The following is a 15,414-nucleotide window of genomic DNA, read 5'->3' as shown; positions in this document are numbered from 1 at the left end:
AATTTAGCTGACGTGACATATCATAAATATAAATAATGTTATTATTATAAATCAGGTGCAAAAAATATATATTATTATAAGCTTCCTTTAATTTTTTCATCTTCTGAATAAAACGATAGTTTCATTAAGTTCATTAAGGTGACAACACTCAAGAATGAAATGATAATTTTGGGAATGATCCTATCCAATCGTATAATTTGGGGTTTTTTTTTTTTTTTTTTTAAAGTAATTTGCGGCATAAATACCTAAGTTATAATTTTAAAATTCTGTAAGTACCTAGCCGTTAAATATCCAGTAATTATCCACGTGTTATTTTCTTATTAATATATTTTTAAAAAATTTAATGACCTAAACTAATTAAGAATTGCTACGTAATAATTTACTTAACACTTAAAGGTCAGATACTTACAAAAATTTTAGAATTATAACTTAAGTATTATTATCGCAAAAAATTAAACTTATTATTTATTTAACTGAAAGTTAAACTTAAGTATTTATGTCACAAATTATTTATTTATTTTTTTTTTTCATTTATGTTGCTTTAGTATTAGCTCTTAAAAAGCTGATTGTCCCTAACCATAAAATATAGCCCTACTCTATAAGAAGAGGGGGTATTTTTCAGTTAATAATGATACCATTTTCTTTGATGGTATCAACAATAATCCCAAGCCTACCCTCGATTCTCTCATTCTTTTTTGGCTCAAATGCCATTGCATATACATCAGCTTCAATTGACCTCTCTGCAATCAGATTTCCTATAACCTTACAGGCATTGTTATCTGTAAGTGATGGCAATTGAAACCTTAGATCCTTGGCATTTGTCGTGGCAACTGATACAACTTTGCTGGTGCCCCGGTGCATCACTTTTGCATGCACAAATCGCTTTGAGAAGAAAACGTTTAGTAAAAATGGTTTCATATACATTTCTGTCCTTTGCTTCCATGACTTTCGGTTTGGTTTTTTTGCAGCCTCACCTCGAGATCTCCGGGTATAGGCAGCAGATTTTATGACTGAATCCTGCAAAATATTAGGCAAAGGGTGTAAAGTATTTGTGACCCTGATCACAATTTTGAAATTTGGTATAATTTGAAGAAGCATAGGATTGACTAATATGATCCAACAGTTAAACAAAAAAATAAAAAGAAGACTAAACAGAGTTTGCTATTTAGACAGTATTAATGTTACTTCGACATATTAAAGCCAACTACCGTGGAACTATCAAAGTATACTTCGACTAAAAAATTGAAGTATTTTCTTCCTAGAACAAAGAGTCTAATCTAAAGATGCGTGTATGCATAATCAGTTCAACAAAACAAAATTTGCTACGTATATGAATTGGTTAAAGCCTAAATCAGTTGTACTATGACAAATACTGTTTTTATTTAAGAATCCGAGCCAAAAACTTGCATACAATGACTTGCTAAATAAAAGTTTCTTAATGAAAATGAATGATACAGCCTATGAGAACACATATAGGTGAGCTTGTGAAACAAAATCTTAAGATGGAGTTACATTCATCAATTTTTAAGGAAAGGAAGCAATCCCAAATTACAGCAAACCAATTTGTGATCTTAAGTCATTGAAACATCGTGAATCGAATTCAATCGTTATTGGACAATATTGTTCTACATGGATCAAATGTTTACATTGAGCTATATATAATAACATTGGTTACTCCACTCATCACCAATTGGTTTTGAAATGGAACCCCATGATTCCCAACATGGTATCAGAGTCATATCCGCTACCATCTTGAGGGGGAATATTGGACAATGGATTAAATGTATAAATATTGAGCCATATATAAGAATATAGGTTACTCCACTCATTATCAATTGGTTTTGAGATGAAACTCAATGCGATCATTGATAAACGAGATCTCCATATTTTGGTTTTATTTTAATAGAATGCATGAAGGATCAAAGATTATCTCATCTCATTCCTAAGAAGCTTTAGGCTCAAATGTATGCAGGTGGTACAAAATCGAGACAGTACAATTCTTCAAATGCCACTTTTGAATGTCAGAAAAACATCTTGGCATCTTATTTAAAAAGTGACAACTTAAGAAATGACTTCTCTAGAACAATAAAATCCAACAAAGTGATTTTATCCATTGTGTACCAGGTGCTTTAATTTAACTAATTACCACAAAACATCTTTTCTCGTATGAAAATAAAAAAATTGGTACCTTTCAAAGCACAACAAGCTTAAGCATAAATCCTATGCTTAAATTCTTTTTTGTAGCTAAATCAACCTTCTTGCTTGCCAAAATATCATAATATCTTGTTCCTATTATCCTAGTCATTTTAGCAAACACCTTAGCTACATTCAATCAAACTATAAAAAAAGAGAATACTCGTGTATCCAGTTGGAGAAGATGCAGCCAAATGCAAACAATCCCATCATCAGAATTCAAGAAAAAGAATAACTTGGTTGTTTCAATTGAAAATTTTCAAATGTTTCGCGAAATTCAGAAGAGAAAAGAAAATACCTTGTAGAGGTTGGAAGGAGGTTTAAGAGGGATTGTGATAGAGTTAAAGGATAAGCCGAATTTGGGAAATGAAGATGCCCAAGAAAGCGAAGTGGGTTTGGATGAAGGACATGGAAATGAGGCACTGACCAGAAATGGTGATGATGGTGGAGCGGCAGCTGAAAGCAACGCTGCCATGGTTGTTGTTGTGGACACCAAAATTAGAAGCAAATTACTTATAATATATCTATATATTAGTTTAGTTAATTTTTTTTTTTATTTAAAAATTATGATAATTATTTTTACTTTTTTATGCGTTGTTGTTATATAGATTTTATTGTATAGTATATTTTTATTTTGTTGTATGATATATTATTATTTTAAGATAATATTTATTTTTTATTTTGCTATGTATGATATTAGTATATAATTTTTGTTAGCATAATACAAATATTTTAATGTATGTATATAATTTTATTAGCATACTATATATATATATTTAATAATTATTTTTATATATTTTAATTATGCTATATATTATTTATTTTAAATAATATTTAATTAGTTTTTAATTCATTGTATACAATGGTGATATATAATTTTGTTGTCATAGTATATATATTTTAACTGTGGTATATAATTTGGTTAGTATAATGTATATATTAATAATATATCTTTTTTACTACATGTTTTGGTGAATCATATATATATATATGTATTTTTTGTTATATAGTATATCATTTTTTTTTAAAATACTATTTAAGTTTTATTTTTTATTATACTTTTATTGACACGACATATAATTTTATTAGCATGCTATATATTTTTATTTTTATTTATTGTCATTATATATATTTCTATTGTAAGGTATATATCACTACAAAAATATAGGTCTATTACGGCAGGCCCGACCCTTTGTTATTGCTCTATCTCGACGGTCCATGCCTGCCGTTAATTTGAGCGCCGAGATTGAGTATGGGCTTGTCTCGGCGGTCCAAGCCATCCATTATTGATAGCAATCTCGACAGTCCATGCCTGCCGTTATTAATTATGCAACCTCGACGGTCTTTGCCTATCGAATTAGGTATTTTGAACACAATTTAGCACTTTGAGACACCTATATTGGCGGCTCAACCCCTCAAGATTGGTCAATCTCGACAGTCTTCAAGCAGCCAGTCAAGATATGCTAATACTGTAAAAAAATATTATTTTTTAATTCCCCTTGCAATTAAATTGATTATATACACCAATTTACAATACAAATATAATATAAGATATAATTTTAGTACCTATCATATTAACAAATAACAATCACAGAATAAACAAAACTGAAATTGAGAAAAGTTTTCTTTATTTCTATAATATTTTCTAATTTCATAAGTACATGTCATCTCAACAAATAACAAACACAACAAACAACATACAATAAGTTTCTTTCTTATATCTCCACAACACACAAATTTTGCGCAACTTGCTTCACTAAAACAAACAAGTTTTAACCTTCTGTTATCACCACAATACACATTTAATCTCTATAATTAGTATTATATCACTGAATAAAGAAATAAATGATTCTACATACCTCTAATAATGAATCATTAAGAAAACTTCATTTCACTTTGTAAAGTTGTTCCGTGCTAATCAAAGCCACAACCTACAATATCAAGTAGGGATATTGGCGGCAAAATCACCTGAGTTTTATATTTTTTAACACTTAACTATATAAACCAATTTTTTAACGGCAAAATCTACCAAGCGCACATTCTGTTTCGCTCTTTACACTTCCGTCTAAAAGTCTCAGTTAAGTGCCACGATGAACTATCTATGTGTACACAAGTGTACACGTGGCACGTTTTTAGTGGTCTACATAATATTCATTGTTTAAATATTATAAAAATTTTGTAAAAAGTATTTAAATTTAAAAAATAGTTTTAAAAAATAAAACAAATTACAAAACAAAATTATTTTTTTTCTTTTTTCTGTTCTCTTTTCTTTTTCAATTTCTCTTTCTCCTATTCTCTGGAAGCATCTAGACCACCATTCTTCTTCCTCCTCCTCCTCCTCCTCCTTCTTTTTTCTTCTACTCCTTTAATATGTCCAAAATCAGAAATAGAAATAAATTAAAAATCACCACAACCACTACCCCAAAATCATAAGAACCTAAACCACCACTCAAAATCAAAATCACCATCACCCTAAATCGTTTATCACAAAGAAAAAAATCCAAAACCCCAAAAAAACCTATATCCAATATCACAACCAAATCAAAACCAAGAACCTGCAAAAAGAGTTACACTCAAGCGATGATGGATCTCTTCCTGGGCGAGATAGAGAGCAAGAGAGAGAGAGAGAGCATGGGAGAATATTGAGGCCAAGCGGGGAAATCGTAAGAGGGAGAAGGGTTCTCGGGGGTTTGGGTTTCACATCTCGGGGTTCTTCAAGGTCAACGGCGGCAGATAACCACTTGAAAGAGAAAGCACAATGAGAGCGAGTGGGGGGATCTCGGCCTTAGAGAGAGTGCATAGTAAGTGTGAGAGGGGAAGAAGAAGAGAGGGAGAGAGAGGGAGATCTCAGCCTAGGGTTTCAGTGTTATTAATTGCAAAAGAAGGAATGATGAAGAAGAAGAAGGAGATGATGAAAGAAAGAAGAAGGAGGAGTGGGTGTGGGTGTGGGTGTGGGTGTGGGTGTGGGTGTGGGTTCTGTGCGAGGAAGAAGAAGAAGTAAATCCAAAAAAAAAAAAAAAACAGAAAAAGAGAAAAAGAGAAAGAAAAAAGAAAAATACAAGATTATTTTTTTTGTAATTTTGTTTTGTAATTTATTTCACATTTTAAAATTATTTTCTAAATTTTAAATATTTTTTACAAAATTTTTATGATATTTAAATAATTAATATTATGTGGACCACTAAAAACGTGCTATGTATATTATTGTGTACATGTAGATAGTCCACCATGGCACATAACTGAGACTTTTTGACGGAAGTGTAAAAAGCAAAATAAAATGTGAGTTTGGTAGGTTTTGCCGTCAAAAAATCTATTTATGTGGTTAAGTGTTAAAAAATATAAAATTCGGGTAGTTTTATTGTCAATTTCCCTATCAAGTATATTAAAATTTTGTAGAGGCAATATACATTTTAAACTTTTAAAACTAAATTTTTTATTCTAACAACTAATGTGCATATCCAAACTCAAACTTCCCAATTTAATAAATTACACAAAAAAGTAAAATTTAATCAACAAAGTACATTTACTATAACTAGAAAATAAATTATTAAAAACATTAGCCATAGTTTCACCCTACACTACACAAAAAATATTAAAAAAGATTTATAAATCATATTATATTTACATAGCTAATAAACTAAGAAAATATAAACTTTTAAAATAAAAATTACACTAAAATAACTACTACACAATTGTAGAAGAAAAAATTTAGACAATACAATATATATTATATAACCATTAAAAAAAATCTTATAGATATTTGTAAAAAATACAATTGTTTTTTTTAATAAATCAGAGAAGTTTTGTATTGTATCAAATATCTTTACAACCTATCCATCTTTGATTTAGAAAAACTAATCTATTTACAACAATTCAATCCACCTCTTATCCTCCTTACTAACTTTTTTTTGTCAAAAATAATCTATTTCTATATTTAACATCATTTTCACTCTTTTTACAATTGTATCAACTGTATAACACTTTAAATTCTACCAGCTTTCATTTCGGTTTTGCCATAATTGGTAGATCAATGCTGCAATGGCAGCAACCATCACCCTCCTTCGGCTCTTTGAGAGCTTTGATCGGGCCAGCCACCTGAAGAGATGTGAAATGCTACTTGCTCTTGTACTCCATGCTAGCTAATTTTTCATTTATGTTAGACATTTCAAGCTAAAAGTACACTCAAAAAATAAATGTTCAATTGATTCCTCATACTTTTCACATATTACACATTTTGTATCCATCACAACATTAAACTTTTTCAGTCTAGTCTTCGTTTGGAGACGCTTTAGCACCGAAAGCCATAGAATAAAACTATGCTTCAGTACATTGAGTCTATTCTAAACAACATCCGCCCAATGGACCTTTGGTTGGTTTCCAACCAGCATTTGATAGACTTTATTAATGTTGTATGTACCTGTTATAAATGGCTGGACAATACGCTTCAAATACCAACTCCCTAAGGGTGGGACTTTATAATCCCACCAATCTATTCCTTTTAAGAACACGCTATGTATCCATCTCACCCATAGATTGTCTTACTTGGATGAGATTGCCCAAACATATTTCCCAATAGCAGCTGTGTTCCAAGTTATAATCTTCCTAAAGCCGAGCCCCCCTTCTTTTTTTGGCTTGCACATTTCTCCCCATGCGACATAACCTGGGCCTGCATATCCTGAATTGCCTTTCCAAAGGAATGTTCGACACACGTCATTAACTTTTTTCAAGAGCTTTTTAGATAGAATCATGATCTGCACCCAATATGTGTGAATAGAGATCAATACAGAATTAATCAAGGTAACTCTACCCGTAAATGAGATGTTTCTTGAGCTCCAAATGCTGATTCTTTTCGTCATTTTTTTTACCAAAATTTCAGATTCAGCACTTGAAAGTCTCCTGGCAGCAATGGGAATGCCAAGATATCTAAATGGCAGTTTGCTCCTTATAAAACCCAAAGAGCTTAACACTCTTTGTATTTCAAAAACATCCATCCCGCTAAAGTAAAAAGCTGATTTAGAATCACTTGGTTGAAGTCCCAAAGTGTTCACAAACAACTTGAGACCTTGAAGTAAGAGATAGATGGATTTGTAATTCCCATGACAAAAGAGTAATACATCATCTGCGAAGCTCAAGTGATTCAATTGAAGATCCTTGCATCATTCATGAATCTGAAAGTCATTCTTCTTTCCAATCTTAACCATAATTCAGGAAAGGTATTACATACCCAAAACAAATCAGAGAGGGGACAAAGGGTCTCCTTGTCTTAGACCCCTCTTTGCTTCAAAACAGCCATGTAAAGATCCATTAAGAAGAATACTAAATCTTGGAGTGCGAATACATACCATGATTTGTTTGATGAAGCTTGTCGGGAAGTCAAAAGCTGGTAACATCTCCTCTAGAAAGTCCCACTTTATTGTGTCATATGCTTTTCTCAAATCTAATTTCAACATGCAATTTGCCTTGGCATTTTTCCTCTCGTAATGCCGAACTAGATCTTGGCATATTGGAATGTTGTAGGCAATAAATCTCCCTTGTACAAAGTCTCCCTGATTTTGAGCAATGATTGAGGAAGGATATCCCTTAAGCGAGAATAGATCATCTTTGTTACAATTTTTTAAACTACATTACAACAAGAGATAGGTCTGAAATCACTTACATTTTCAGGACAGTTTGACTTCGGAATCATTGTTATTGTGGTAGTATTGATCTCCTTGAGTAGCTTCCCTGTGTTCGGAAAGATAGAACAACTTCGGATAAATCACTTCCCACAATGTTCCAATTATCTTAAAAGAAATGGTTGTTGAAGCCATCTGGACCCAGTGCTTTCTGCCCAAGTATTGAGAATGCTGCCATCTTCACTTCTTCATTTGAATATTGTTTGCTAAGTAGAGCTTTCTGATCAGCATTTAAAATAGGTCCAGCCGAGATGACACTTCTCAACACAGTCCTCCTATCCTCCATTTTGGTAACCAACAGTTTTGTGTAAAAATCAAGAAAAGCATCACTAACTTTAGATGGATCACTAATCCAATTTCCAGCCATATCTTTGATGGAGAGAATTCTATTCTCTTGTCTTCTTGCTCTAATGCTGGCATGGAAGATTGAAGTATTAGCGTCACCATCTTTTAGCTAATGTGCCTTGGCTTTTTGAGCAAGAAAGGAAAGATATTTACTATGAGTTTTCTTATATTGCTCATTAGCCATTCTGACATCATGAATGAGTTTACTGTTAAGAGGATCCCTTTGCAAGCTATCTTGATAGGCTTTCAAAAGACTTTGGACTTTGATGTCTTCGGCTGCAATGTCCCCAACCTCAGACCAATTAAAGACTCTAATCTCTTTCTTCAAAATTTTAAGCTTATCAATTAGCTTAAACATGGGAGTGCCTTGTACTCTTTCTTTCCAGGCCTTGGAAATCAACTCCCCAAAGCCTTTTGATTGCTGCCAAAATCTGAAAAATCTAAAATGTTTTTTCCCAATCTTCATGTGAGGACAGACTGACAAAATCGCAGGGCAATGATCAAATTGTCCTTTCGTTAAAAAGACAGCTTCTGCATTTACGTAGTGCTCTACCATGCTTGATTCGCCATAATTCTGTCTATTTTAGAGTAAATTCTGTCACTTTCCCCTTGCTTATTATTCCAAGTAAAGTAGCTGCCCGAGTACTTAACATCTTCCAACTTGCATTCAAATATACAATCTTTGAAACCTGTCAACTTAGAGCTTTTGACTCTATCCCCCACTCTTTCTTCTAGACTCAGTATGCCGTTAAGTCCCCCAACACTAACCAAGGGCCATGTATACCATTGGCTAATGTTATCATGTCTGTCCACTATACCTCTCTTCCCTTTTCTTCATTAAAAGCATACACAAATGAGGCAAAGAACCAATTACTCCCTCGTACTGTCTCAACTTCAATGTGTATTATTTGGCTAGTACAATAGAGGATATTCACATTAAACATCAATGAATTCCAACTGATGATGATTCTACCCTTAGGATGCCACATGTTATTCGTAGTTAGACACCAACCCAAAAACATAGTTGTATAAAGAGCTTCCAAGTTTGGAGCTTTTATTTTTGTTTCAAGGAGACCAACCAAACCTATTTGTAGAGAAGAGATTAATTTCTTAATCTCTTTCTATTTATTCAGGTTGTTGACCCCCCTGACAACTCATGATTCTATCCATGGATGTTAGGGGGTCCTCCCTCCCCCTCTTCTTTAGTAACTTCTTCAACTATTTCCTCATGACTTCCCTCTTCCTCACAGAGTGCTTGAAAAGCATTCGGGGATGTTACTGTTACTATTGGTATCTCCTTGGCCTTCTCAGTTCTCCTCCCATTCCTCACTAACTGAAAGCCTTCCTCATCCATTTCCATTGACTTCGGTGGAGCTATAGGGGGTTTATCAACTTTCTTAGGCCTCCACTCTTGCTGTTCTTTTTTCCCTGTCTTCTTGCATTCTAAAGTGGAATGACCTATTCCCTGACAATTACGACATTGCAATGGAATCCATTCATACACCACCGAAATCTCAACCCTGTGATCAAGTTCATTCGTAAAAGAAATTTTATCAGGAAAATGTTGATCAATTTTTATCTCAATTAACACTCAGGCATAAGAGAGCCTTTCCTTATTTTAAGTAATCTGATCGATCTATAATGGCTCTCCTATTTGGCTAATAATTTTGAACAAAGCTTTCCTCCCCCAATATTTAAGCTCTAGTTCATGAAGTTGTATCCATGTCGGGGATGAAGAGACATTCTCTTTTTTGAAATTTGTGGTTGGGTTCCAAGGCTTCATGATGATCGGTTTCTTATCAAAAAATAAGTAGCCTCCTGCTAACACTTGGTCTCTATATTCAAGAGTATGAAATCTAATAATAAAGACTCCATGACTTAGCAACCCCACTTTATCCACTTTGTCTTTCCATAACCTTCTAGCAAAACCAGTAAAGGGGCCAATTGGTGGATTAGCACCTAACACATAGCATACCAAAGATGAGTTCCAATAAGAAACCTCTTCCTCAATATCCTCTGCATCAATTTTGATTCCCCCTGTGTTGTTATCAGTCCTGTTCCCCCCCCCCCCCCTCCCCCAAATTTTGAACTCAGGCTCTAAATTAAGTGATTAGAGTGCAACAATTTACCTGAGTTCAAATCGGGTAATGGACCAAATTTTAGAATGGGAGGAGTGACAGATTGACCTGAACGGAGCAGCTTAAATCTCCTTTCAGAAGCTTCCAAGAAATTTGAGAAGTCCTCTCGTATGTCCTGAACACGATGTGCCCTTAGCAGCGAAGACCTTGGAGAGATGACATCTTCGACGGTTCTTCAGCATTCGCCTCCGATTCTTCCTCTGTGAAATATACTTTTGCAACTCCAAGGATTTCGTCCATCGATTTCATCTTCAGGGGAGTCACCGACGATGAGGGACCCCATTGTTTCCCAGCCTTTCCTTCCTTCTTCCCCTGAGTTTTACTTTTCACCTTTGCAATAGATCTCGATCTCTGAGATAAGAGTTTGCGAGGCCTCCCTCGACCCGCCATGGCACAAGTATGAACTGAAGTCGCAAGCCCTAGCAGAGCTCAAATCGCAGAGTCTCTATAAAAAAATACAATTATTTAAAAAAATATAAACTTTTCAAACTAAGATTATACCCAAATAACTATTTTGAAATATATATTTATATAAGTAATATTTTAATCAAATAACATAAAATAAAATTTATTATTTTGACCTAAAATTACAAAATTAGAAAGACATAACAAAAAATAAATGTGATGAAAAACAAATCTTATATTACTCTAAAAAAATGTCTATTAAATATAATTTATAATATATATGATCTCAACAATATTTAAAAAAAATACACATTCAATATATTATTATTATTGAATTTTTGGCCAAAAATAAACTAAAAAATTCAAAAATTATCCCAAAATATTTGTAAATATTTTTTCAAGTTTTTATAGGGTTGTTTGAAGAGTACCCACTATATTAAACTCAAAAATATAGAAAAGAATAACAAAACATAGCCACCACTACTATTTTCGGCAAAAAAAAAAAAAAAAACCAACAACAACAAAAATTAAAATCTTACACAAATTAAGCTCCCAAAAATTTCCAAGTATCCTTAGTGTTGTATGAAGCTTATCCAAAAAATTTTGAACCTATAACATCCAAATATAAACCAACATTTCATAAATTTACTCAACTTTTTAAACTAAAAAAAAGTTAGAAATTTAGGGTACAAATATAAAGAAATATACACCAATAAAAAAATATTCAAACTTACATTTACTTTGTAGTGTAGTAGTAATGAAATAGAGATAAGAAAATTAGATTTTGGTTGAATTTTGGGCATTCTCGGACTGGTTTTGAGAGAAGAAAAGGGGAAATATTTTGAGAAGAAGAAGAGAGTGGGAAGAAAATCACGGGTTGGGCGGTTTAATGAAAGGTCTAATATTTGACTGAGAGAACCCATAGGAGGACTCTCATAAAAAGAATGAAGTTCTCCAATAATAGTCTACAAAAGCACTTAAAAGAATTCTTATAGACTAGGGGCAAGTGTTGACACTGAGATTTCACAAAGTATCTCAAAGTTATAATTAAAATAAGGAGTAAAATAACATGACCACTAAGGTGGGTCCCAAGAGTATTTCTCCTTGGTGCCTCCAATCCCCTTGGCGCCACCAACTACTCTCTTCTCTTCTTTTTCTCTCCTTGGAGTCTCCAACTCCCTTGGCGCCACCAACCACTTTCTTCTCTTCTTTTCTCTTCTTTCTCTCTCCTTGGCACCACCAACCACTTTCTTCTCTTCTCTCTTTCTCTTTCCTTGGCGCCTCCAACCCACTTGGTGCCACCAACCACTTCCTTCCCCCTTCTTCCCTTATTTTCTCTCTCCTTGGTGCCATTCACTCTATCTAGCTAGGAGAGTGGTTGGTACCAACCACTCTTCTCTTTTTTTCTCTCTCTCTGTATCTCCTTGGAACCATCCACTCTCCCAAGGAGAGTGATTTGCGCCAACCACTCTTCCTCCTTTCTTCCATTCTTTTCTCTATTTTCTCTCTCTTTGGCGCCAACCACTCTCCCAAGAAGAGTGGTTGGCGCAAACCACTCTTTGTTGGGTTTTATGCCCTAAATAAAACTCATTTCAATATAATCAGATTTGCTTATTAATATAGATCAGAAATAACATTTAATGTTGCATTGTTCACATGATTTATTTCATGATTATATGTACATAATGTATAAATTCATCTGAAACCCTTTTCACATACTTGATCCTGTTTATTGTGCCGTCAACACATTGGAAAGTAAACATGACTATGTGAATAAAGTTTCCTAGATTTATCAGACATAGGATTTTACTGATATGATAATCTACAACAGAGTTTACTTGCATTTGGAGAAGTGCTATGTTCTTTCCAGAGCATTGGTTAAAGTAAAGCTCAGGTTGGATGCATGGAGTATGCATCGGAAGGGACCGATATTGAACTTTGACTTAGATTTATTAAACTTACCGTAATATCTATTCAAGTCAATATCGCCTAGTTGATCCTAGATCAAATGTTCTTAATTCTGTTATGATTAGGCTCAATCTTGAAAGGCTATTTGTGTTCTTTGATTTGTTAGTTAAGCCTACTTTTAGGTCAGGGTGGTACGTACATTTTGGGAACACGGTAGTGCAATTGAGTGGGAGCGCTAACATAAACATGGAATCTATAGCTTCTATCTGGCGAATAGTAAGCAAAGGATGATCTCCTTCGAGCTTGACCAAACGAACATAAATGGTGGAGTACTCATTTCACATAAGCTGAAATATCATTTATACGGGGTCAAGTGTTTTAAGGATAAAATACATAGTAGGGTGTTACGGTAATCTAATCCCTTTACAGTGTAGATCATTCATATAGAGGATCATTGATCACATTAGGATTATAACAATGGATAACTAATGATGTGTCTATATGGTGGAACATATAGAGCATTCTATATACTGAGAGTGCAATTCTAAGTTCTATGCGTGGATTCAACGAAGAATTAATAAGTTAGTAAATTTTAGTGCTAAATTCTTGATCTACTTATTGGAAGCTCGGTTATATAGACCCATGGTCCCCGCACTAGTTGAGATAATATTGCTTGTAAGACTCATATAATTGGTTTTGATTAATCAATTGTAATTCTCAAATTAGACTATGTCTATTTGTGAAATTTTCACTAAGTAAGGGCGAAATTGTAAAGAAAGAGTTTTAAGGGCATATTTGTTAATTATGATACTTTGTATGATTCAATTAATAAATATGATAAATGACAATATTATTTAATAATTATTTATAGTTATTAAATAGTTAGAATTGGCATTTAAATGGTTGAATTAGAAAATTGGCGTTTTTGAGAAAATCAGATGCAGAATTGAGAAAACTGCAAAATCCAAGTAAGGCCCATTACTCTACATGGCCGGCCACTTGGTTTGAATTTTTAAACTAATATTTTCATTATTTTAATGCCAAATAATTCAAACCTAACCCTAGTGAAATGCTATAAATAAATAGTGAAGGCTTCAGGAAATTTACACTTAAATTTTCTATTTTTCCTTCAGAGAAAAACCTGAGCCTTCTCTCTCCCTATCTTTGGCCGAACCCACTCTCTCTCTCTTCTTCCTTAAATTTTGAAATTCTTAGTGTATGGGTAGTGCCCACACACAGCAAGTGATACCTCAATCATAGTGAGGAAGATTGTGAAGAAAGACTTTCAGCAAGAAGGAGGTTTCAGCATCAAAGATTCAGAGAAAGAGATCCAGGTTCAGATATTGATAATGCTCTGCTACAGAAAGGAATCAAGGGCTAGATATTTGAACGGAAGGAGTCATATTATTCCGCTGCACCCAATGTAAGGTTTCCTAAACTTTATATGTGTTTATTTCATCGTTTTAGAAAGTTCATATTTAGGGTGTTAATCAACATACTTATGAGTAGATCTAAGATCCTGGCAAAATAATTTCCAACACTCTTCCCCCTCTTCCCTTCTCTTCTCACCTCTTCCCTTCTTTTCTCTTTTTTTCTATCCTTGGCACCATGCACTCTCCCAAGGAGAGTGGTTAGCGGCAACCACTCTTCTACCCTCTGCCCATCTCTTTTTTTATTTTTCCCATTTCCCTCCTTTGTGTCAAGGAGGTCTTAGTGCCAAAGAGGCTTCCCATTCTTTGATTTTATCATTAAATAAGATAACAAAATGCTAGTCTCCTACCATGAAGGGGACAAACCTAAAATCTAGCAGTAGTGAAGCGGGGGGACCAAAAGGCCAAACCAATGTCCTTCAGAGTGTGTGTGTACCCTCCTGACATCTGCACCCAAAAAGTAGTGGCGAAAAAGCCGTGCACAAGGGAATCAACCGCTGGGATCACCAAGTACCCCGACAACCACAACTCTGCAACCACGACTATGACATCTAAGAGTTAGCAGGTGTACCATGTATTGATTGTCACTGAGGACCACGAGAATCAATTTGTAACATAAGACCAGTAGAGCCCTACTATAAATAACCTTCTCCATTTGAGAGGGGTGGGAAATTTTGGATGTAACAGTAACCAAGGAAATAGAATTACCATTTTTATTCTTGAGTATTCCATTAAAGCTACTGAAGTTATATTATTTTCCTTTAATTTAGATTATTACTTTGATTTTCCAACTTAATCATCGTTGACGAGTCCTGACCATAAACAGTCACAAATATTTTTCTATTGTTCAACCCATAGTTCGTTTTCAAGAAAAACTATTTGTTATATAAATATATATATTTAAATTAATATAGCCTAAGTGGGAGAATGTTAAACTTTTATTTGAGATTATAATAACTTTTATTATTTTTTATTAAAACTTGGGTTGTTGGATAGTTTTTTTTTTGTGTTACCTCATATTATTAGTGATCTATAATTAATAGGTTTAGCATTTGTGTGTAAGTCCAATTGAAGTAAAAGTGTGTACTTTTCTAGTTTACTGAAGCCTTTGATGAGCAGGCTCACCCCAACTAAAGTTATGAAGCTAAGTTCTTCCTACTCTATAAATACATATTGTCTCATCACAATTATAGACTTTTGATAATCATATAAATAAATCTAGAGATGAAGACTGTGAGATTGATTGAAAATGAAGAACAGAGAAGAACAAGAGAAAGAAACCAAAACAGTGATGACATGAATGAAGAAGAGTCCTTCTCA

At 33.6% G+C, this 15,414-nt stretch overlaps 1 protein-coding gene across 1 annotated transcript; it reads right to left on the bottom strand.

Moving 5' to 3' along the window:
* Positions 1-493: 493 nt before the first annotated feature.
* Positions 494-2,704, bottom strand: LOC115710884 (uncharacterized). Its single transcript, XM_030639239.2, has 2 exons — positions 2,492-2,704; positions 494-1,017 (listed from the first exon to the last, which is right to left on the bottom strand). Exons 1-2 carry the CDS (start codon positions 2,666-2,668, stop codon positions 619-621), a joined length of 576 nt encoding a protein of 191 aa, XP_030495099.1. The 5' UTR covers positions 2,669-2,704; the 3' UTR covers positions 494-618.
* Between the last annotated feature and the right edge of the window lie 12,710 nt (positions 2,705-15,414).

The sequence above is a fragment of the Cannabis sativa genome, chromosome X (assembly GCF_029168945.1).
Source record: "Cannabis sativa cultivar Pink pepper isolate KNU-18-1 chromosome X, ASM2916894v1, whole genome shotgun sequence".
Taxonomy (NCBI): Eukaryota; Viridiplantae; Streptophyta; class Magnoliopsida; order Rosales; family Cannabaceae; genus Cannabis; species Cannabis sativa.
The sequence above is the reverse complement of the archived record's forward strand: the minus strand, read 5'-3'. Positions and strand labels throughout refer to the sequence as shown.

Coding starts and splice junctions, on each gene's coding strand:
- LOC115710884 (XM_030639239.2), bottom strand. CDS start 2,668: ATGGCAGCGTTGCTTTCAGCTGCCGCTCCACCATCATCACCATTTCTG. Junction 1,018..2,491: donor CTCCTTCCAACCTCTACAAG/GTATTTTCTTTT, acceptor AATATTTTGCAG/GATTCAGTCATAAAATCTGC.